This window comes from Nelumbo nucifera, chromosome 8 (genome assembly GCF_055504915.1).
Source record: "Nelumbo nucifera cultivar China Antique chromosome 8, China Antique-T2T, whole genome shotgun sequence".
In the NCBI taxonomy this organism is placed as follows: Eukaryota; Viridiplantae; Streptophyta; class Magnoliopsida; order Proteales; family Nelumbonaceae; genus Nelumbo; species Nelumbo nucifera.
In genome coordinates, this window is record NC_142656.1 from 45,888,851 (window position 1) to 45,914,626 (window position 25,776).

The following is a 25,776-nucleotide window of genomic DNA, read 5'->3' on the forward strand; positions in this document are numbered from 1 at the left end:
ATTCTACCAATCTCTATGCCTGTTCAAAGTTCTAGTTGAGCTTCACAAGACATTTTAAAGCCCGGTTTGGTTCAAACATATTATATGGGCTGACGATCCAGTGGCTGAGATGGTGAGTCGGCATCCCTCCAAATATGGAGGCACGGGATCAAGCCCTTGTAACTGCAGGCTCTCCCCCGTAAGAAGGTTAATGGATATCAGGTGTATCCTACTGTCTCCACGCCTTAATTGTTAATTCCCCTGTAATGTGTAAAATGAAAGTAACACCAGAGAAGAAGTGTAAATTTGAGGAAGAGGGAAGTAAAAAATTCTTGAATGTTTTTTTTTTATGTTTATTTCAAATGTAAACTGTTGAATATATATATATATGTACATCAGTACAAGAAACAGAGATAAATATTGTCGGATTCAGGTTGCCAATAATCTTAACCTGAGCCCGAATGAAGGGGTAGAAACTATAAATCCTATTTCAATCCATCATATAATCGGATTGTTTCAGTCAGATAGTTGACCCGACTTCAATCACACTCTTAGCTTCTATAAGATCAGTTGCAAACTCTACCAAAATTTTGAAAAGCATGATGAAACCCTGCCTAAAAGATGAACAAAAGAAAAGAAAAGAAAATAAAGAACAAGGAAATACACAAGTCAAAATTTCAAAATCTCAACACTGTTGAGGTCAGATTGAGCAGGGGTTCCAATGCACTAGGAGCAAACTTCCTTGCAAAGAGGTAACAAACAAGTGTCTGCTCTGAATTATATGAACACGTGGTCCCGTTATTTTTTATAGACTGTATAAATCCTTCTGTAATATCCTCCTTCCCAAAGGTCGCTGGATGTGGACCCCCTCTTGACCAATCAACCCAAGTCACACTCCGGTTTGCATTCATGGATCCATAGAACATGTTCAGGAAAGTAGGCAGGTAATGCTCATCAGGGTAGCAGGAAGGCTTACAATATTTCCTGAAGAGGGAGTAATACTTGTCATCTGCAACTATATTCACAGCCAAAGTACGGTTGAGTTCAAACCACTGTGACCCTTTCCGCCATTGGAAGAGCTTAATGTCTGGTAGCATTTTGCGGCTGTAACGACCACGCCCATAACGGCTTGGATCATCATAGGAGTCAACAAAGCTATAGGCTGAATTAATCAAGTATTTGTAAACAGTGAGGAAGTCGTAGACTGGTATGCAACTCTCAGAGAGTAGAACAAACCGCTCATTTGAGAAGTCAAGCAGGGCATTAGCTAGAAGTCGTCTCTCTCCATCTGAAAGTGTTACTGATCCCCATTGAACATCCTGGCACAGAACAGAAAGATAAGAACCAGAATGTCACAGTTGCAATTGATAAAGAATTTTAACAGAGGAAATTCGGGAAAAGAAACAAAATGAACCAAAAGAGAACATGGAAAAAAGATGATAAAAAATTAAAAATTGAAAAAATTACACAAAGTACAAGAAAAGGAGAAATAGAGAAACATATTTCAATTGATTCATCTGACTTGTGAGTAGATCTCTTCAGCTAGACCAATGATACACTCTTCTTTAAATTCTAAAAGCTGCATCCTTTCTACCCTCTAGATTTTCCTGGGGATTCGGGGGTTGTGAGTACATATAAATTGTTTTGGGCATTCTTATGTTTAACAATTACTTGGCAGCAAGTGTCTGGGATGAATATTGTTTTGGAAGAGGTAAGTAAAGATCATTCATTTTGTGGTTTGGAATACTCAAGAGGCAATGCTAGCATTTTCTACATTTACAAGAGGAAAATGAGGGTAAGTATACTAAGATGGTTTAGGCACATGAAGAGAAGACCATCTACAGCACCTGTAAAAGAAGTGATCAGTTACAATTTGATGGGGCTAGATTAGAAGAGCTAGGGGCACACCAAAAAGGACGTGGATTGAAGTAGTGAAAATTGAATTTAGGGCTCATAGTTTAGCAATGAATTTGGCATTGAATGGAATGGAATGGAATAGTGGCACAGCTTTCATGTAGCCAAGCCAATATAGTTGCAACAAGGCTTAGATGATGTAATGATGACAAGAGATATATGCGACCACTTTAGTGTGATCATTCATGTAAGAGTGCAAATATGGGTACCCAAAAGAAACATTCTAAGTTAGTTAATATTCAAAACTGTGAGGTTGAGCATGAGCTCTTTAAGAAAAGGAGTATGATGAAACAATCAAAAGGAAGGAAGGAGGAAAGGATTTCTGCTGTAAATCAATACACCCATGTAAGCCAGAAGAAAACAAGAAAGAAATCATAGTGAAGGGGTAGCCTGTGTCATGTTGATATCATAGTAGAATGTTGCCTTGAGCAATGGAAGGAGGCCTTATGGCAGGCTTTAGCAATAAGGAAAATGGCCAATCCACAGCCTTATTACAGTTTATAGACAATTCTACCTTATAGACATATGTTTTGAAGCCATTTCAGGTCTAAAAATAAATCTGACAAAAAGCAAGCTAATTCCAGCAGGAGATCTTGCAAAATAATTAGAAGCTACACTGGGCTGTGGAAGTAGTTCCCTCCCAACTTTGTGGGGATTCCCTTAGGAGCCAAATATCAATCCAAAGACATTTAAGATCCAGTTATTGTTAGACAGTGTATGCCCTTAGCTCCAATCAATATGATGTACATTATGAAATTTATTGTAAATAAATAAAGTACATATTTGATTCATGTTATTATGGTGTGTTTCTGTGTAATACCCTTAAACTGGACACATATGAGACTCGTGTTAGTTTAGAATCTTCACAGTCGTTGGATAGATCTGGGGAGATTAATCATGCCAAGACTGACACTGATGTGCCACCAAGTTGGTTGGGGTAGCTTGTCTCAGCTGTCAGGGTGAGACCTGAGGTACATGCAGTGTGGGTTTTCTTAAAACCCTGAACCGGACCAAAATTCCAGTATTGCCCTGGACCTTGGAGATAGATGGGCAAAATTGGAATGTTACACCTGACCCCTAGACTCGATTATGGTACTGCACTAGGTGTCAGATTGGGCTGTCTTTGATATGTCAATCAGTGAGATCCTTAGAGGGGGTCAAAACCTGGGTATGTTGGGACAGTCCGAGAATTCATCTGAATGGATGATCATAGTAACAGGATTAGCCCCTTTGTCGGACAAAGTGAATGATCGGGGATGCACTCTCTTTGATGGAAACCTAAACTGCCGGTAGTTGATTTCAACCGTTGAAATTTGTTTTTGCAAAATATATTTATATAGAGATATACATATATATATATATATATATATATATATATATTATGGTTTCAAAATGTTTGCAAAAACGTTTTAATTCCCGGGATCCATGTGAGTAGAGAGTGCAGCACTACACCTTGCAGCCGAGGGAGAGGTCCTCTCTTGTCGGGCAGTGTTTGATCATTATGGGCTGAGAGGTTAAGTGTAAGACCATTGAGGATTATACCTGATGGGCTAATCTAGCATCTGCCCACAATCCTTGGGCCTTCATAAGATGGCTGGACCCAAGGACCATTTATTGTAAATGTGGGGCCCATTAAGAGCCCATAGTGATGGACTCAGGGGTTCACTGTATTCGGTAGTGAATTCGGCTAGGCCTTGTAATAAAGGCTAGGCCGAACCCATGTGGCTGATGTGTAGATCAATGATAGGGTCCCACGCCATACAAAGAGAGCCAAACTAGCCAACATTAAAGAGGAAGTGTGCCTGAAAGCTTAATGAGCCTAAAAGCCCACTTCGAACTGGGTTAATTAGATTAATTAAATAGAGGCGGATCTGGGATTTGGATCAACAAATAAGATAAGGGATTATCCTTATCCACTTAAAGAGTTCATATCCAAATAAAGATTTGGATCAAAGGAACTCCTAATTTGATTAGGAAGGCTGATCTTTATCTGCAGATAAGATAAGGGATTATCCTTATCACTTAAAGAGCCTAAATCCAAATAAAAGATTTGGATTAGGAAACTCCTAATGGGATTAGGAAATTTTCTCTTTAAGGCTATAAATAAGAGAGCAGGTCGAACCTCCAAAGACACATTCACTGAATACAGAGAGAAGACAACACAATTAGACTGCTCTTGCCTTCTGCTCTTTTTCTTCCTACTCTTGCCACCCCACCTTGTTCGATCTCCAGTTCTTGGATTGGATCAAGATTCGATCTTGATATTGTTTCTTGCCAGAAGAAACAATTTAGAAGTTGTGCTCACTATCCCATTTGATTCTTGCTGAAGAATCACTAGTTCTTGGTGAAGAACTACCTGCTGATCCTACCTCATCCTAAGCTGTGTCATCTTCAATGGAGGGAGGATTTGGTTCACTCTTTGGGCGTGAACACCTACGTTGGGAGGAGCATTCTTGCATGGATTCCATATCAGGTATATCCCTCCCTTGATTTGGTTTCAGATTTGGTCCGGTTTGGTTACAAGAACGAACCTTGAAAATGCAATTTTTTAAATTGGGAATAGGATTCCCGGATGGGAGTAAAGAAATTTTTGAAATTTCGCCCAACCTTCTTGCAGGGTTCGGCCATCCATATGATGGATCTCTCATCCCTTCAGTGGTATCAGAGCCAGGTTCAAGTCTTGAACCAAATTAGAACAGATCTGAATCTACGCAAATGGGGAGAAGGCGTTCTACCCGATTTGCGCAGTTAGCGTTTTTTCTAGGAATTGGTTCCCAGATTATGGGCAGATGATCTGGAAAATAAATCTTTATTATTCTCTGATATTTATAGAATTGTTTTGTGAATGTTTCTTGAATTTTTGGGCTGCACATGTGATGGAGATCGAATCTTTTTGGTGCCAAGTTTGGCGCACCCTGCGATTTCTTTTCTACTCAATTTTGGACTGTAAATAATTTTTTTTTTTTAGACAAACTGTATAGGAATTCGATGTGATGTAATAATAGAAAAAATTAGGTTCTCCTATTTTATTTCCATTTGGAGATTGCTAGAGCCCGCAACAAAGGAGAAGAAGATTTCGCAGAAACAAGTTCTGTGATCTACGATTTTGCAGATATCAATTCTGCAATCTGCGATTAATTGTTCTTTGTAGGTTTGCAGGATATCCAAGAAAATCATAGCGCAGCCCTCTGATTTTAGTTTCTTGATAATTTGATTATCTTGAATTAATTTATTTTTGGATCATTATTCTTGAATTAAATCTTGAACTGGACACCAAAACTTGGGCCGATTTACACCAGATTTGGTCCAAACTGGTTGGACCGAATTGTTGGATCGATGGGATTGGTTTTTCTAACCCTTATTCGATTTAGGCCAGAAGGTTGATGGCCCACTTCAAGCTTTAATTCGGCCCACCTCTGTAAAAACCTAACTTTAATATTGTAAAACTGAATCAGCCCTAATTTAGCTACATGGGCCGAACTACATTTTGTAGTACAATCCATGTACCTAGATAGTGTTATATGATAATATTATGAGCTCTATTGGGATGATACTGATTTAATCTAATTAATTAAGGATTTTACAAATATTTTAATTGATTGGATCAATTTGTTTCATGCAAGTGATGTATGGATGTGTGATGTGCTACGTACATGGACCATAAGTACTTGGCCCATGATTATTTCGATAGTGGCTCTTTCGCACACCATGGCTGAAGGCACATCATTGCCATGGTGTCCATAAGATCATTGGATGATCTCCCCGTTTGGTGGGCCCCACATCAGCTTCCTCCCTAAGAGGAACCGTGCGGAACCCTAGCCATTTAGGGCCCATTTAAATCTGGCTTTGAGAAAGTCAGTGGGAACCACTTTGGTTTAACCTAAATAAAATTAGGGCATAATATTTCGTTCACTCCACTGAAATATGAGTGCATGTGATAAGGAGATTCATATGATGAACTCTCTAAAGGCCTTCCATCATTAACATGAAGATGGGTCCTTCAGTAATGAGGAAATGCACCATAAAATTGGGCTATCCATTTGCTGCTGGATCTGTTGGATTGTTTCATAAGATGATAGAGGCGTCATATACCGATGTGGGAGGGGCCTATCCTAAAATGGAAGACTCTCTCACGGTACCTTGGCGTTCACGAATATGATGGGTAAACACTCACTGGACAGAAAGGTTTAACCTAAAATGGCAATGAACCTTGTCCGACAGAGGCCAAAGGGAAAGCTCATGAGATGAGTGGATGTGATCCTTCACAGAAGGAGGTGGGGTTATGCAGCTGAAACAGTTGGCTCCATGCACCCTATGTGGTTTCCCACATTTCCAGAAACACAGTTCGCAGTCTCCGTCACTGAGATAGGAGGGAAATCTCAGATTAACAAATGGAAATGGAACATAGATTAAAAGTCATATCTATCTAGATAACATGAATCAAATTGGGTTGTGGACTAATATTTGATTTGCCTTTTATCAGAAATGGCAAACGGACAATTAGCCAAACTGTTGGACGATAATAAGCTTAAGGGCCCAAATTACGCTAACTGGTATCATAACATTATGCTGGTTCTGACGTCCGAGAAATTGGACAAGGTTGCTAAGAACCATGCTCCGGATCATCCGGGTGAAAGGGCTTCTGAGGCCCGCAGGAGGGAATATCAAGAATGGGAAGAGAAAAACTCTCTTGTGCGGTGCTATATCATAGCCTCCTTAGACAATTAGATACAGCGACAATTTGATCAGATCGAAGTGTCCAAAGATATCTTGGATAGTCTAAAGACAATGTATGAGGAACAGAATTGTTCTACTCGTCAAAAGGTCCTAAAGCAGTTTATGACCGCACAAATGTCCAAGAACCAGCTAGTTCATAACCATTGTCTTAAGATGATGGGGTACATCAATGAACTGGAGTCTCTTGGATCTGGGCTAGATCATGTCACCAAAGTTGATGCCATCCTGAACTCTTTGCCTCCTTCCTTTAATCAGTTCATAATGAATTACAATATGAACAAGCTAAATGTTAGCCTTCAGGAACTCAGCAATATGTTACAGAGAGTTGAAGAACTGATAAAGAAGGATGAGCCCATTGCCATGCTTGTTGAAGGTGGCAAATCGGGCAAGAAGAAGAGGAAGGAAAAGAATAAACCTTAGAAGAAAACTAGCAAGCCTAAAAAGTAGAGGAAGGACAAGGCATCAAATGCTTGTCACTTCTACAAACAGGCCGGCCACTGAAAGAGGAATTGTCCTCAGTACCTGGAGACCAAGAAACAAGGTAATTTCGAATCCTTTGTCATAGAAACCAATATGTTGGTGACTTCTGCTTCCTGGTGTATTGACTCTAGGGCTTCTACTCATGCATGTAACACATTGCAGGGGTTCAGGACAAGCAGAAGACTGAGTGACGGTGAAGTAATTCTTTACTTAGGGATTTCTGCAAGCGTTGCAGCTACAACCATATGAACTATAGAATTGTATTTCAGAGAAGGAATAATTACATTAAAAAATTGTCTTTATGTACCCAATTTGAGAAGAAATTTAATTTTTGTTTGAAAACTGTGTGCGGATGGTTATTCTGTTCTCTTTAGTAATGTGATTACTATCAAAAGGAATAACAAATTCCTCGCATATGGAGAACTTGAGAATGGTCTCTATGTTCTTCATCCTTCTCTGGAAACAAATATAATCAAAACTACGTCGGATAATAACCCCAAGAAAAGAACCCGTGATACAGTTAATCCCACGTGCCTGTGGCATTACCGACTTGGCCACATTAACATAGATCATATCACAAGGTTGGTAAAGGATGGTCCTTTGGATTTTCTAACTGTAGAAGATCTTCCAACCTGTGAACCTTGCCTTCAGGGTAAGATGACGAAACGACCATTTAACGGTAAGCGTGAAAGATCTACAGGCAAACTTGACCTTATACATACTGATGTATGTGGCCCCCTGAATGTTAGGACACGTAACCAGCACGTTTATTTTATAACATTTACCGATGATCACTCTCGGTATGGAAACGTGTACCTAATGAGACACAGGTCTGAATCATTTGAAAAATTCAAAGAGTTCAGGCAAAAGGTCGAGAAATAGTTGGAGAGACACATTAAGGCCCTTTGATCAGATCGAGGAGGTGAATATCTCTGTGACGAATTCATGGACTACTTAAAGGAAAATGGGATAGTATCACGACTAGCTCCTCCTGCTACACCACAGTTAAACGGTGTGTCAGAAAGGAAGAACCGGACTTTATTGAATATGGTCCGATCACTTCTCGTACACTCGGAATTACCCACATCCTTTTGGGGTTACGCATTAGAGACTGCGATATACGTGCTGAACTGGGTTCCAACCAAATCCATTCCGAAGACTCCCTATGAGCTTTGGATTGGGGTTGTCCGGCACATGTTAAAAGAACAAGTACTGGCAAATTGGAATCTAAACCAGTCGTTGCCTATTTGTAGGTTACCCAAAAGGCTCTGTAGGGTATTTATTCTATGACCCAGGAGAACAGAAAGTGTTCTGTAGTCGACATGCCCATTTCTTGGAGGAAGATTACATCCTGAACAATCATCGTCAGGAAGTTGCTCTTGATGAGGAGAGCTCAGGAGTAGTGGGAGATGTCCCACAAGCTCCAGTTAATAACCAACTTAGGAGATCTACCTGGGAATCTAGGTTTCCAGTTCGTTACGGCTATGACCAAGAAAGTTACTTGGTGGAAGCCACGACTAGTAAGGAGGATCCCGTGACTTGTATGGAAGCTATGTTGGACATAGATTCCTTGAAGTGGGTAGATGCCATGAGAGCTGAGATGGAGACCAATAGAGTTTGGACTCTGGTAGATCCGCCCCGTAAGGTAAAAGCAATTGGTTGCAAATGGATCTATAAGAGGAAGAAGGGCCCCGATGGTAAGGTTGAGACCTACAAGGCTCGTCTTGTGGCGAAAGGGTACACTTAGAAAGAAGGAATCGATTATGAGGAAACCTTTTCGCCCGTGGCCATGCTTAAATCCATTAGGATCCTGCTAGCTGTAGCAACATACCATGACTACGAGATTTGGCAAATGGATGTCAAAACCGAGTTCCTGAATGGAGATCATACTGAAGATATCTATATGCAGCAATCACAAGGTTTTATAGCTGCAGCTGAGGAACACATGGTATGTAAACTTAATCGATCCATATATGGACTTAAGCAAGCTTCTAGGAGTTGGAACATCTGGTTTGACTTTACTGTCAAACAATTTGACTTTGATCAGAATTCGGATGAGCCCTGTGCTTATAGAAAGACCAGTGGGGATAAGGTTACGTTCTTAGTTCTATATGTAGACGACATTCTACTCATTGGGAATGATATAGGAATGTTGACTACGGTGAAAGCATGGCTTTTACAGCAATTCCCCATGAAAGATCTTGGAGAAAACTCTTATATCTTGGGACTTCGACTCTATAGAGATAGATTGAAGAGGATAATAGGATTATCCCAATCTACTTATATTGACAAAAGAGTCAAGAGATACAGTATGGAGAACTCTAAGAAAGGAAATGTTCCTTTCAGGCATGGAGTCACTCTCTCCAAGGGTATGACTCCCAAAACACGTGAAGAGATTGAGGGCATGAAGGAAGTTCCCTATGCCTCTGCTGTAGGGAGCATCATGTATGCCATGCTGCACTTGGCCAAACATTGCTCAGGCCGTGAATGTGGTAAGTAGATACCAGTCTAACCCAGGACAAGAGCATTCGATCACTATGAAAAACATATTGAAATACCTATGAAGGACAAAGGAGTTTTGTCTGGTATTCGATGGTTCACTACATATCCTTGGGTATACTGATGTCGATTTCTAGTCAGACCAAGATGATAGAAAGTTTACATCTAGTTACATCTTTATCGAACACATTGCCGTAAGCGGGGCTGCCTAATGAATGAAGGTGTTCATTCTAGAATTTGGAATTCAGCACATCACCCATTCCACTGTTGTGTGACAACACTGGATCTACGGGAGATTGATGTTAAAAGGTAGCATCAGCGGACACTGTGGCAAACCCATTGGCTAAGCCACTGACACAGAAAGTGTTTGAGAAACATGTGCAAAGTATGGGACTTCGGCTTATACCCGATTGAACCTAAGTGCAAATGGGAGTTGTTAGACAGTGTATGCCCTTAGCTCCAATCAACATGATGTGCATTATGACATTTATTGTAAATGAATAAAGTACATATTTGATTCATGTTATTATGGTGTGTTTCTGTGTAATACCCTTAAACTGGACACATATGAGACTCATGTTAGTTTAGAATCATCACAGCCGTTGGATAGATCTAGGGAGATTTATCCTGCCAAGGCTGACACTGATGTGCCACCAAGTTGGTTGAGGTAGTTTGTCTCAGCTGCCAGGGTGAGACTTGAGGTACATGCAGTGTGGGTTTTCTTAAAACCCTGAACTGGACCAAAATTTCAGTATTGCCCTGGACCTTGGAGATAGATGGGCAAAACTGGAATGTTATGCCTGACCCTAGACTCGATTATGGTACTGCACTAGGTGTCGGATTGGGCTGTCTTTGATATGCCAACCAGTGAGATCCTTAGAGGGGGTCAAAACCTGGGTATTTTGAGACAGTCCGAGAATTCATCTGAGTGGGTGATCATAGTGACAACATCAGCCCCTTTGTCGGACAAAGTGAATGATTGGGGATGCACTCTTTCTAATGGAAACCTAAACTGCCGGTAGTTGATTTCAACCGTTGAAATTTGTTTTTGCAAAATATATTTATATAGAGATATATGGTTTCAAAATGTTTGCAAAAAGGTTTTAATTCTCGGGATCCATGTGAGTAGAGAGTGCAGCACTACACCTTGCAGCCGAGGGAGAGGTCCTCTCTTGTCGGGCAGTGTTTGATCATTATGGGCTGAGAGGTTAAGTGTAAGACCATTGAGGATTATACCTGATGGCTAATCTAGTATCTGCCCACAATCCTTGGGCCTTCATAAGATGGCTGGACCCAAGAACCATTTAGTGTAAATGTGGGGCCCATTAAGAGCCCATAGTGATGGACTCAGGGGTTCACTGTATTCGGTAGTGAATTCGGCCAGGCCTTGTAACAGAGGCTAGGCTGAACCCATGTGGCTGATGTGTAGATCAATGATAGGGTCCCATGCCATACAAAGAGAGCCAAGCTAGCCAGCATTAAGAGGAAGTGAGCCTGAAAGCTTAATTGGCCTAAAAGCCCATTTCGAACTGGGTTAATTAGATTAATTAAATAGGGGTGGATCTAGGAGTTGGATCAGCAGATAAGATAAGGGATTATCCTTATCCACTTAAAGAGTCCAGATCCAAATAAAGATTTGGATTAAAGGAACTCCTAGTTTGATTAGGAAGGCTAATCTTTATCTATAGATAAGATAAGGGATTATCCTTATCACTTAAAGAGTCCAGATCCAAATAAAAGATTTGGATTAGGAAACTCCTAATGGGATTAGGAAATTTTCTCTTTAAGGCTATAAATAAGAGAGTAGGGCAAACCTCCAAAGACACATTCACTGAATACAGAGAGAAGACAACACAGTTAGACTACTCTTGCCTTCTGCTCTTTTTCTTCCTGCTCTTGCTGCCCCACCCTGTTCGATCTCCAGTTCTTGGATTGGATCAAGATTCAATCTTGATATTGTTTCTTGCTAGAAGAAACAATTTATAAGTTGTGCTCACTGTCCCATTCGATTCTTGCTGAAGAATCACTAGTTCTTGGTGAAGAACTACCTATTGATCCTGCCTCATCCTAAGCTGTGTCATCTTCAGTGGAGGGAGGATTTGGTTCACTCTTTAGGCGTGAACACCTACGTTGGGAGGAGCATTCTTGCATGGATTCCGTATCAGGTATATCCCTCCCTTGATTTGGTTTCAGATTTGGTCCGGTTTGGTTATAAGAGCGAATCTTGAAAATGCAGTTTTCTAAATTGGGAATAGGATTCCCAGATGGGAGTAAAGAAATTTTTGAAATTTCACCGAACCTTCTTGCAGGGTTCGGCCATCCATATGATGGATCTCCCATCCCTTCAATGCAAACATCCAACTTCTCCATATTTCCCCAAAACTTCCTCTAGAAAATCACATTCCACATGATCATACGTCTTCTCCAAATGAATTTTACAGATAACCCCTCCCTTCCCACTTCTAATTCTCGCATTCAAGCATTCAATTTCTATCAAAACCCCATATAAAGTTTGTCTCCCTTGAACAAATGCCATTTGCATAGGACCCATAACCAAATGCAACACCATTTTCAGCCTTGCTGATAGGACCTTAGCCAAAATTTTATATGGACTAGAAATCATACTTATAGGTCCAAAGTCAAAGTCCTTCACCCTGACAACTCCATTTGTATCAAACTTCGGAATTAGAGATATTAAAGTTTGCTATTTTATTTTATTTTCTTTTCCACCCACAACACCATAATTATTTCCACCATATCTTCTTTTAACCATATTCCAACACATCTTAAAGAACAAATTATTGAATCCATCCGGCCTGGGTGCCTTATCTCCTTTTATATTCTTGATTGTGCTCCAGACTTCATCCTCCACAAATTCTCTTTCCAATGTGGAGAGTTTTGATGTATCCTATTATAATAGTCTTTGTTGTATTGTATCTTATTCTTTTATTTTTTTCTCTCTTTCATCCCTATAAGGGCTTTCTTATAATTGTACATATTCTAATATATAAAAGGATCTTTGGGGGTGGGGTTGAATCATTCATTTGACACCCCTGAATTCTTGTGCCCCCTTTCTTGTTTGAACTGGTAGAATAACATCCAACCACCCCTTTAAACCCTCCTCCCACCATACAAACTCCAAGCCCCCCAAATGACAACTTCTAGGTAGTGCTTTGTATAGATCCACATAAAATTCACATACTTCCTCTACTACACCCTGTTGGCCATCTATAATTCTCTCCCCTTCCTCCAACCTTAGAATAGTATTTCTTCTTCTTCTTCTTCTAACTATAGCCTGAAAAAATGTAGTACTTTTATCCCCATCATTCAACCACCACACCCTAGACTTTTGCCTCCAAGAATTCTCCTCAAAATGAACCAACTTTTCCAACTCCTCTCTTCAAACCTCTCTTTCTACCCTACCTTCTCTAGATTGATTTCCTGTTCCAACCTGTCCAACTTTTCCATCTTCCCTAAAAATTCCTTCTTTCTCACATCAACATTCCCAAACTCCAATTTACTCCATCCCTTCAGGTCTTCCTTCAACTTCTGCGACTTCCTTATCATGATAAATCCAGCTGATCCCTGAAACTGATAAGTGTTCCATCTCTGATCCACAAACTCCAAAAAATTAGGATGCCCCATCCACATGTTCTCAAACCTAAACGGTTTTGGCCCCTTCAACCTTATAAAATCCCTCATCTCCCACTCCCCATTGAGTAAAAACCTATCCATCCTCCATAAAATAGGAGTCTTTTCCCAATTCATTCAATATGAACCTGGAAAGGGGGATCAAATCCTTTTCTAGAAACTTTATTGGTCTGGAGACAGGCTTTTAGAAATCCCATCCATCCTCGTTTAGTCTGGCTAGTGATAAAGAGGCAACCATAATGGACTGTTATAACATGAGTGGTGGTAGGATTCGGTGGATGCCCTCCTTAAGGCACAACATCTTTTAATGGAAAGCAAACAAACTGCTTGTACTAATGGAGGAGATAAACTAGGTACATATCCTTCTAGAAGATAGAGATCGGAAATTTTGACAATCTCTAAACTTGGGATGTTTACAGTCAAATAACTGTATAAAGCTTTGTCAAGCCTCACAATAGTCCCTGTCCTTGGGAAGTGGATATGGAGAACTCCTATTTTGGACAGAATCCAAATAATTGGCAGAATTATTCATAAAGGAATGACAATTGACAACAGATGCTGCCTTTGCAATAAGGAGGAAGAATCCTCTAACCATATTATCTTGCACTGCCCTTTGGCTTTCAGAATATGGATGCATTTCTCATAGGTTTCAGTACAGCTTGGGTGATGCCAAGAAATCTTGTAGATCAAATCTCAACCTGGCCTCTGTCAGATCAAATATCACTTCCATTATCTGAAAAAAATAGGTCAGTAATCCCTCATTTAAGTGCAGACCTGCCAAAACCATCTCTGGCCAATGAGTCAGCCAAAGCATTAGCAGATCTGTGAACCCACCTAAATGGGCTGATCAGGTTAGATGATAGTGCTTTAGCCTCTTAAATATCTGAATTACCAGGGGCCTTTATTCCTTGAAGACATCCAGCTATTGACCACTAAACAGTCTCCTTCTAATGGCTACACTGCGGTAAGATGGAAAACCAAATTTGAGATGCACAAATCTCAACCCTAAGTGAATTCCCATCACCCACTAGGCCTGAAAACTGAGCAATATAACTCCATGGTTTCTAATGATACCTCCTAACATGAAGGATGTCAGATTGCTTAAAGGACATCCATCAAAGTTAAGTTTTTCAAACTCCATGCTGCAAAACTGGCCATAGCCTGCCATTTTTGCACCATGGAATCCATTCAGATATCCCTAAATTCCTAGATCCAGTATGCCACTGCTATTGCAATTAGGTCAATTATGATCTCTACCTCTTGAGGTTTGTTGCTAAATATGATTTTCTTTTCATTGTGCATGTCCACATGATCATCCCTCTTTTAGTGGGAAGAAGAAGGGAGCTAGGCTTGAATAAGTATTTCATGTCCAAGGGAGAAAACCAAAAAGCATTAAGAAGAGAGATAAATTGGTTCCTTGTAGCTGATTTATATGAACAATTAAAAAAATAAGTGGTTGACATTCTCACCATCATTAATAGAAACACCAAGTTTTCCATCTTCTTTGGAGCATGCCACTTGTATTAGCTATTTATGAAACAGCTTCCAAGCAAAAGGCTCTAATCTTTGGAGGGGTTGGGCCACCCAAAAAGGTTTTATCCAGAAAAGATAGGAGCGACAGGAGGATACATCAAGACTTATGAGGAATGAAGAGGAAAAAAAATGTTCCAAGGGATCTTAGGTCCACACTCAAGAACCAAAACTAGCAGAGAAGGAAAACATCTCTAAGACCGTCAACAAATGAAATGACCTCATCAAATTCTTTGTATCCATTTCCTGTCCAAAAAGTCAACTGAAAGGGAGAAAAGTGGGCATGATCAGGAACATGCTTATTTTTATAAAGATAGATGCTACAGTATTTGGGGAAAGCAAGGCAAAATGGTCTATCCCTACTAGAGGTCTTCCCAAAACTTTATGCCCAACACCAGGGTAGATCAAATGAAGAAATGGATACCAAAGAGCTTCAGGGCTATTAAAGGAGAGAGAGAGAGAGCTAAGGTGGCCCTTGAAGGCACAATTGGAAGAAATCCTGTTTAAACTTTAAAGAAGAGATTAGTTGGAGAAAAAAATCGAGGGAAAAATGGATTCAAGAAGGTAATAGGATAGGAATACAAGATTTTTTCATGTTATGGCCAATGCCAGAAGGAAAAATAACTTCATTCCCAAGTTTGAGATAGGAGGTGAAGTCATCCCTATCTGGGAGAGATTGCACAGGCCTTTGTGGAGCATTTTAAATCAAGCTTTAGAAGGCCTTTAGCCGAAATTCTATGGGTAGATGGTCTAGATTGGCCTAGTTTAACAGGAGATCAAACGGATTGGTTGGAAAGACCCTTTGATGAAGAGGAGGTGAGGAAAGTAGTATTCTCTATGGACAGAGCCAAAGCTCCAAGGCTAGATGGTTTCACCATGGCATTCTATCAAGACTATTGGGATGTGTTAAAAGATGACTTATTGGAGGATTTTAGTGAGCTTTTTGACAGAGGTGTAATCAATTTAGGATTCAACTCCACATTCATTGCTTTGATCCCTACGAAAAGTGGAGCCAACCATCCCAAAGATTTCAGACCCATTAGCCTGGTGAACAGTTTGTATAAAATTTTAGCCAAAGTTCTATCCTTGAGAATTTTGGAAATACTCCCCTCTTTGGTGACTTTGAACCGAAGGACCTTTATAAAAAATAGGCTAATCATAAAGCAGATCTTGATTGCTAATAAGTGTGTTGAGGACTTTAGGAGACCTAGAAAGAAGGGTATAATCTGTAAATTGGACTTGGAAAAAGCCTACAATTTGGTTGATTGGTCTTTTCTAATTGAGATTTTGCGACATTGTGGGTTTGGGGAAAGATGGTGTAATTGGATTTGGGGGTGCCTAATTACTTGTCATTATTCAAATTTTGTTAATGGTACAGTAGTAGATTCCTTTCCAGCTAAAAGTTGAATTAGACAAGGAGATCCCCTTTCCCCTTTTCTTTTCACCCTTATACCAAATGTCATTAGTAGAACTGTGTTGAGGGCAGATTCAAGAGGGTTAGTATGAGAATGGAGAGTAGAGAGAGAAGGTGTTCCTATTACTCATTTACAATTTACAGATGATACTATCTTGTTTTGTGAGGGAGATGATTTAGATTGGATTAAGAATTTAAAGACCTTGGTGCAGCTTTTTGAAAGAATGTCAAATTTGAAAATAAATTTTTAAATAACCTGTTTAGTTCAGATCAATATGGAGCAAGAGGTTCTGGCAAAGTGCATGAATATCTTAGGTTGTAGTGTTGTGTCCTGGCCACTAACATATCTTGGTTTACCATTAGGAGCAAACCCAAGGGACATAAGTTTTTGGAATCTAATATTAGAAAGATTCTCAGGAAGTTAGCAAGTTGGAGGAAAGGGTATTTGTCTCTAGGTGGTAGAATCAGTTTGATTAGATCAACACTGTCTAACTTACTTGTCTACTGCATGTCAATTTTCAAGATTCCAATAAGTGTTTGGAGGAAAGGGTATTTGTCTCTAGGTGGTAGAATCACTTTGATTAGATCAACACTGTCTAACTTACTTGTCTATTACATGTCAATTTTCAAGATTCCAACAAGTGTTTGTAAGAAGATAGGGACATTTATGAGGGACTTTCTATGGGAGCCAAGGGAGGAAAAAAGAGATCATAGGATAAGTTGGGAGGTAGTGTGTAGAGATAGAAAAGCAGGGGGATTGGGTTTAGGGAATTTACAAAGAAGGAATATAGCATTGCTAGGGAAGTGGCTTTGGAGGTTGGCCCAAGATAGGGATAAGTTGTCGACTAAGGTGATTTTGAGCATTCATGGGCTCTTGGGCAATGATGGGACGCTGGTGTAATCTCTAGGGCAAACAGATCTTCCCCCTGGAAGGCTATTAGTGAAATTTTACCTATGTTTCTCCCCTTCATCAGGTATAATCTTTGCAATGATCGTAACATAAAATTCTAGGAACATAATTGGTTGAGACCTCCCCTCTCTATTTACATTATCAAACCTGTGAAATAAGCCAATTTCTAAATTCATTGTTCAACTCCTTCAAATAATGGGATTAGTTGGGACTCGGGTCTTTGAAGGGGCATCAGAGATTCAGAAGTCCAGTGTGTGCTTAACCTTTTGCAATTGTTGGAGGGAGTTTTCCTTGGACCCTCTAGGGCTGTTAGCCAAATCTGGACTTGTACCTCATCTGGTTCCTTCTCTTGTGCATCCTTCTTCAAATCGTTGTTACAACCCTCAACAAACTCTCTGCCTTCTTTTCTAGTGAAAGAGGTGTAGTGCAAACCTATCCCACCAAGGGTTGATGCTTTTGTTGGGAAGTTGCACATGGAAAGATTAATACCCTAGATTACTTCAAAGAAAGAGGCCAAGTTGGTGTTTATCCCCACATTAGTGTGTGCTCTACAAGGCTGATGGTGAGAGTTACTTCCACCTCATTAATATTTATCCCCTCATTAGTGTGTTTATCCCCCTGCTCTTTCATTACTTCTATTTGGGATTGGTGCTTTTCTTTGTTTGGGTGCAGGTGGAATCCCCCTGTGGATGTACAAAGCATTTTGGCCACAAATACCTTTAATTGGCCAAAGAAGAGAGGGAGGCCGATGTCAGGATGTATAAGAACTGCCATTCTTTGGACAGTATGGGAGGAGAGAAATGCAAGGATATTCTTAGAAAAAGAAAGAAATAAAGAAGATGTCATTGAAACAATTAAAATAAGATTGGTGCGTTGGCTGAAATGCTTGTAAAGTTTCTAAAGCATCTCATCAAATGACCCACTGAGGAATTGGAAGGAAGTGGTGGACTCTTCTGTTTATAAAACAGCTGTTAATCATCAATGGACTCCACTAGATAGAGGGTTTGTAAAATTAAAGTTCGACGGTAGCAGTTTGGGTAATCCAGGATGCTCAAGTATAGGAGGTGTATTTAGAGATGACAAGGGCAAATTCATTGAATTATACTCCAGGCCGATTGGGGAGGGAGACTGTTTGAGAGCAGAGGTGATGGCCTAAAACTAAGTCAAACCTAATACACCTCAAGAATAAGTGATAAATAACTCCAACTGCTAGAGCTTTCATGCTAGTTTTTCTTCTAAGAGTAGAAAAGGGAAGGATAACATATCAGGACCTTTTATGGGCCCCTTGTAACTTTGCCCCTTGGAAGATTCGTAGGTCATTTAGAGTTTTCTAAATGACTCAACCATTAGTACTAGTACAATTCATGTCATTTTTCACTTCGAATTTTAAAGATGAAAGGTAAACTTTCCCACCTTGGGGTGCAGCCAGGTTGCATGCCCTTTTTTTCTTAAATTTATTCTCAGCAGACTCCATAATAATTTTGATATTCTTAAATACTCCCCACTCAAAAAAAAAAAAAAAAAGATCCCTACGTTTTAGAAAATCTAAACATATTCTATTCTTAGGAATCCTTATTGCTTCTCACTTCTAAATCGAAACACTATCCCTAATGAAATACTAAATTTCTCTTTTCATTCTCTAACTCCAAGTTTTTCTCTTATCCCAAAGGATTAAAACATGGGAGCAGGCTCTAGGATCCATTATTTTCTTTAAAGCTCTATGCACCTTCCATTATTGAAGGATGAAGATGCTATGGGAACAGGCTTGAGTTCTACTAATTTGAATCCTTTCAATTGTATAGAGAACTAGCATAGGGATAACCAACCTACCATCCTTACCATCTTTATCTAGTTATTGTTGATGCATGTGTAAGTTCTTGTTAGATGTTTTATTTTATTTTATTTTTTTCGATAGGCAACCTATTATATGTTTCGATCATCATGTTATGAACATTACTAATTTTGATAATGTCCCTTTACATGTATTTCTTTACTCTCTTCTTGGGTTGGTGTATCTTATTAAGAAGGATTTCTAAATCTATGCCTGGATTTAATAAATTGTTAGACCCAGCCCTATTCTAAGTTACTTGATTTTCTGATAAATCACATAAATGAAATACTAAAATTACGATTTTTTATAGTTGTTGGGAATAAAACAGTAGTGAATGAGTGGTGTAAATACATGAATTAACCTTTATGAAAAAGTACTTATTCAGTGGCTATAATACTCTTTAAGAAAATAAAGAAAATATGTCAAGAATTAATGCCACAATTTAAACATAAGAAAAAATTAATTACAATAACAATTATTGAAAATATAATTAATTACAATAAAATGATTAGGCTACCATTACATTGATTACAATAATAACCTATCAATAGTTTTAATGGGTTAAGAAGCCATTTTTAGAATTTTTAAGAGCTGATTAGGAAATAGAAAGTGAGTCGCTTTCAATGTTCGATTTCTTAGGTGTTTGGGGAAAGAGGATTCATGTAGCCTACCCCATGTAATTGGGAGAACACTTTTCTGAGTTGAAGATGACTTGAGCTCAGGTAACCTCTGCATTGTGTGTGTGTCACTTAGCTAGACAAGTTTTGAGTTCATTAGTGGTGGTGACCAAGTCCTTGTTGTTCTAGACCCACTCAGTAGAAAAGGGTAAGAACATAAACAACAACCCCCCCCCCCAAAAAAAAAAAGAGTGAAAACCTATACAAGAACAATGCCAAGACACTTGTGTAACCAGGATTTTTTTTATCAGCAGTGCACTGTAACCAGGAGATTTTCACCTGTTAATATCGAGAGAATTATAAGTAAGCATGCTTAAGGAGGAAATAAAGCACACCTGACTTGGGATCTGGCGGCCATAGAAAGCAGATGACCTGGAGACATTAAGTTCATATCCAGGAAGTGCATGAACATAAACGGAAAACAAATTTTCATGGCCCTGGAAAAATCGATCCCATAATGGTGAAAGTGGCAAGGGTCCACGTGTCAAAAACATGAAGGCCACCTTGGGAACTCTCTTGTATGGATAGACCTCTTTCTTCGGCACCAATGAAGCCCTCCACAAAAGCTCATCATCTGTCATGCTATGTGTCAAATGCCCTGGGTTAATAAAACTCTTCAGGTTCAAGCAATCCTCTTCCTTTTTGTACTTTGTTATGCTTAAACAATCCTCCTCATGGGATACTTGTGCGACATGAATTGGAGAAAAGAATAGTTCATGGTGTGAGGAAGTAAAATATCGAGTTACGTGTGCAGTTGCTGCCAATCCTAAAACCATACCAGAGACAAATATAACTAAAAAAGTGACAACCTTCACAAGTCTAAATGACAAGTCCTTGCTTGTGATTGGAGAACTCGTAAGCTTGTCTACCTCTTCTTCTTCTGCCCTAGTCCTCAATATGGCCTTCATCATGCTCAAGAAATTCCTATGCAACTATGATTTCATAAAACTTTTACTCTGATTTTCCAAACAAACGGCATGGCAATACTTATTTACCTACAAAGGTAGCCTTATCAAATATGACAATGAAATGGATACAGCAAAGCACTTTAGTGTTTGCAACATATGAAGTCAGATTCAGTTACTTCCTGATATAATCCATGAAATATGTATCTCCTCTGTCAAAAGATTCAAGAACAATGAAATTCATCAATTCTGAGTAAATAGAGCTTCAAAATTTGGATTTGTAATCAATGCATAGCCTTGCAGGTTGCAACTTGAAAATAACCTACAAGGAAACAAAGAGAACAACCATAATGAACTTCATATTCTACTTAAAAAATTGGAAAGCATGAAATCATCTTAATCACAACTAATAAATTTTTATTCTAGATGGCTTTTCCTGCAAAAACTTGAAACCCAAGATGAATAATTTCCTTTACAGGTTCAGGCAAGAGGAATTAGGAACCTCGAAATTCTCTCAAGAAATATTGAGCTAATCCCATCTATTGTTATAAATATTGCTCCCTGTTATTCAAATTTATTCAACCACCACCACCATTTTGTATCTGATACCATATCTAGCAGTGTTCTTGCCTTATCCAGGTAATATAGATTGTATTAGGTGTAATTAGCCACTTTTTTTACTTTTAATACAAATTTTCTTTTATCTATCGTATTGAATGTTACCCTGTGCAAATACAAGGTGGAGTTGGTGGTAAGAGTATTTTGATTGATGATATGACCATTATCATTTTTTTATACCAAACTTTGACATGAAGCATGTCCAATTTGAGGGACAAAAAGCAGTAAAAGTATCTCCTGTCAACAAGTGGGGAACTATTCCTAGCAAAAATTTCCATGTCAACATGGTGATAGACACTTCTCTCTAATTTGTCAAAGAACTGGTTCTTGGAAACTGTTGGTTTATAACATGGAAGTATTTTTGTCAAAGTCTTACGATTTACAATACAATTCATGATTTGAATCATGAACGCCGAGGGTTTCATTCAAATCTTATGTCTGAATCCTTTTCTATAAAAATCTTACAATGTTTTCTTTGAACCCAAAGATTTGATTCATAAATCTTATGATTTATACCATTCCTGCCATTTAAATCAATTCAATTAAGAACTAGTTCTCCACTTTGTCATTTTGTTTTGTTTATGTTTAGTTTTCTCAAGAGTGACTTGTTTTAAAGACCTTACTAGGAATTGATTTATTTATGTTATTTAAAACCATATAATGAGTTTATTTTCCATCATATGTAGGATAAAGAGCCATTGAATGTAGATTATTTGACTTTCAAGTCAAACTTGATTATATCATCGTAAACATCTATTGTAAAAGTGGTAAATTCTATTGTTTTAAGTACATATATCGTTGATTTGGATTAAGAGTAGGATATAATCACTTATATATATATATATAGAAACTTTTTGATAAGTTTGTAAAATTAAATGGAGGCAGAGAGCTATAATTTGATGGCTAAAATCAGGGGACAGAAATACTCATTTATTCCACAAAATGGCAGATGCTCGGAATAGGTCTTATGCAATAAGTAAGCTGGAATGGGATGGAAATTTGGGAGAATCGATGACTGAAATTAAGCAGATTGCTACAGGTTTCTACACTCCATTCAAGCACCTGAGTGATGATCAAAAGCAGTGGCTTGAGAGACCCTTCACAGAGGAGGAAGTGAAGGCTGCAGTTAGTATGTTGGAAAATGAAAAGTCTCCGGGACCCGATGGGCTGACAAATCTCTTCTATACTAGTTGCCGGGAGTTTATTAAGCAAGATGTAATGAATGTTTTTCAGGCTTTTCATGAGAATTCTTCTATGCAAAGAAGCCTAAATGCCACCTTTGTTACTCTAATCCCAAAGGTAGATGGAGCTACAAATTTAAAAAATTTCAGACCTATAAGCCTCTTGAATAGTTTCTACAAAATCTTGGAGAAAGTGTTGGCTGAAAGAATGAAAGGAGTCATGAGTAGTGTGATCTCAAGCAATCAGTATGCTTTTGTTCTGGGAAGGCAGATGCTTGACTCAGTCCTTATTGACAATGAACTTGTTGACTCAAGAAGAAGAGAAGGCTCCCCTGACCTAATCTGCAAATTAGAAATTGAAAAAGTTTATGATCATGTGAACTGGAGGTGTCTGGACTTGGTGCTGGAAAAGATGAATTTTGGCCAGAAGTGGAGAAATTGGATCAAAGTTTGCATTTCTTCATCTAAATTCTCTATTCTGGAAAAGGCTGCTGGTTTTTTTTTAAAGCACTAGAGACCTGAGACAGGGTGATCCCCTGTCCCCCCTCCTCTTCATTTGTTTAATGGAAATCCTTACCCAATTTTCCAGAAGGGCTGCTGAGGCTGGACTTTGGGAGAGGTTTGCAATTGCTCCGGGGGGAAGAAAAAGTTAACATTCTCCAGTTTGCAGACGACACACTTTGTTTCCTTGATGCAGTTCCTGAGAAGTTAGAGGTGTTACTTGGAATTCTGTGTTGGTTTGAAGTGATTTCAGGCCTTAAGGTCAATTTGAGTAAAAGCATGATAAGCCCAGTGGGTCAAGTGGCTAATTTGGAGAACTGTGCTGAAGTGTTGGCATGCAAAGTGGAGCCCCTTCCTCTTAAGTATCTGGGCCTCCCTTTGGGGGTAAAATGTAACTCGGCTGTAGTATGGGACCCTGTGATTGAGAGGTTAGAAAGAAAGCTCTCTTCATGGAAAGCTAAGTATCTTTCAGTAGGGGGCAGAGTGGCCCTCATTAAAAGTACTTTATCTAATCTACCCACTTATTATCTATCCCTCTTCCCACTCCTAGATAAGACTGCCAAGAAAATTGAAAGTCTTCAAAGAAATTTTGTGGAGAATTTGGGAAGAAGAAAAGAAAATCCACCTCATTAAGTGGGATCAAGTTTGTCTGCCCATTGAAGAAGGGGGACAGGGAATCAGGAAGCTAAAAGTACTTAACACAGCCCTCCTTAACAAGTGGATCTGGAGATTTGGTACTGAAAGGAATGCATGGTGGAGAAGCCTTATAGCTGCCAAATTTGGTGTGAACTGGGGGGATTGGTACTCTCATGATCCCCTCCTAAGTTGGGTTTGTTCTGTATGGAAGGGAATTATGAAATGTCTTCCCTATTTCTTTGATGGGGTGATCCTTAAGATTGGGAGAGGGGACGGGATTAAATTCTAGAAGGACACTTGGTGCTTGTACTGCTCCTTGGCAGAGGTCTTTCCTCTATCAATGTGCATCTAATCAAGAGGTATCGGTGGCTGATTCTTATACCTTATCTGAAAATTCTATAATCTGGGCTCCCCTTTTCAGAAGAGATCTGTTTGATTGGGAAATATGTGAAGTAGTGGAGCTGCTGAATCTGTTACAGAGACAGGATGTTATCTACAGCAAGGAAGATGAGTGGGTTTGGAAATGGAGTAGTGATGGTTGCTTGTTAGATCTCTGGCCTCAAAGTTAAGCAGACATGGTGTTTCTGATTTTCCTTGGAAGCAGATTTGGAATCCTGTTCCTCCTTCAAAAGTGAACTTCCTAGTTTGGGCAATGGCCTTGGACAAGTGTCTCACAAGAACAAATCTGGAGAAAAGGAGGTTGAAAATCCTGGATCAGTCTTGTGGTCTTTGTGGTCTAGCACCTGAAACCACTGACCATCTTAGTCTCCACTGTACTGTCACATCTAAGGTTTGGAATCATTTTCTCAAGGTTGCTGGGCTGAGCTGGGTTATGCCAAATTCAGTCAAGGAGTTGCTGTGCAGCTGGAATGTTCAAGGTTTGAAGAAAAAAGGAAAGATTGTGTGGCAAGCTGTCCCTGCTGCTGTTTTGTGGTCCATCTGGATTCTGGGCTGAAAGAAACATAGGATTTTCAATAACAAAGTGAAGAGTTCAGAGGACCTTATTAACTTACTGTTTGTAAGCTAGTTTCCTGGATTTTTGTGAATGCTGAATTTAAGAATATAAATGTATCTGAGTTGCTAAGATGACATTCCATTTGGAAGTTGTAATCTGTAGTTTGTTCAGCTTTTCCGGCCAAATTTATTGTTGGCTTGGGAGCTGATGTAATACTTGTGTGATGTTTTAATATAAGTTTTACCTTACCTTTCAAAAAAATAAAAAGAAATGATCTTATGATTACTATGGTATAGTTGTCAAAGTGTCACCTAGGCAACAAAAATGACAAGGCAGGCACCTTATATAATATCATTTATATTGTTGTATCTTATTAATATGTGTGTTAATACATTTTATTATATGTTATATATATCATTTATACTTTGTTTTAATGTTTTACTACTGAAATTTAAAAGATCAAAGGGTTTTGAGAAGGGAAAAAGAAAGAAAGAAAAAAAGAGGAAAGAGAATAGAAGTATAAAGAGGTTCTATTTTTTTTCTGTTCTCACTCTCTAATTAAATTGTGCAGATATATCTTGATGTGCATTATTAGAATAGTCCTTGTTGTACAGTATAATATTCTTATTATTTTATTTGTTCTTTTTATCTTTCAGCCCTGTAAGGGCATTCTTGTAACTGTACATATCTTTTACCTCTTTAATATAAAAGAGGCTCTTTGGGTGGAGGTCAACTATTCTTGACACCCTTAATTCTGTTCTCTTCTTGCTCTTAGTTCAGTTTACATGGTATCAAAGCAGGTTGCCCTTTGATCCTTTTTTTTCTGATCCATCTTGTTTTCTTGATCTGTTGAGAACTTGCATCTCTACCGATTGGTCCTGGACTATCTTGATCTTTCCAGGAACCATTTTTCTGCTTTCTGCACATCTAGAAAGAGAGACTTCATTGGATCTCTCTCGTTTGACATCTGTTTGCAGTAAGATTTAAAAGGAGTTGTCGCCTAGCCCTTCTCAACATACTCTGTAAGTTTCATTGAGATCCGTGAAGTTTTGAGAGAGATCTAAACTTCTTTTCTAGGCAGCTGCATCCAGACTTTCCTTTTCTGGACTGTGTATCCAGTTTTCTTCTTCTACTGGATCTTGGACAATCTCCAATGAAAGCAAGGGGCTTCTTTTCTCAGTTTTTTGACTCTCTTGGATTCGATTACTGTTTACATCACTCGTTTTGATCAGTTTTTACTTCAGTCTAGTTCCTTTAGACTTCTTCCGAACCCCATTTTCTGTTATTTTCTTGTTGTAATGGCTTCAAACAGAGGGGATATTATTCCGGTGAAGATGAATGAACAGAATTATGGGATG

At 39.0% G+C, this 25,776-nt stretch overlaps 1 protein-coding gene across 4 annotated transcripts in view; it reads right to left on the reverse strand.

Annotated features, from left to right (window-relative positions):
* Positions 1-303: 303 nt before the first annotated feature.
* Positions 304-25,776, reverse strand: part of LOC104609074 (glycosyltransferase BC10) — a 33,089-nt gene continuing 7,616 nt past the window's right edge. For 3 of the 4 annotated variants that reach the window (XM_010275284.3, XM_088893306.1, XM_010275285.3), the window contains 2 exons: positions 19,958-20,849; positions 304-1,298 (listed from right to left, as the gene is read on the reverse strand). In XM_010275284.3, the coding sequence (XP_010273586.1) occupies positions 657-1,298; positions 19,958-20,533 (1,218 nt within the window). In that variant the 5' untranslated portion in view covers positions 20,534-20,849 and the 3' untranslated portion in view covers positions 304-656. Of the gene's footprint in view, positions 1,299-19,957; positions 20,850-25,113; positions 25,686-25,776 lie in introns of those variants that run through there. The other variant, XM_088893305.1, reaches the window with a different exon arrangement.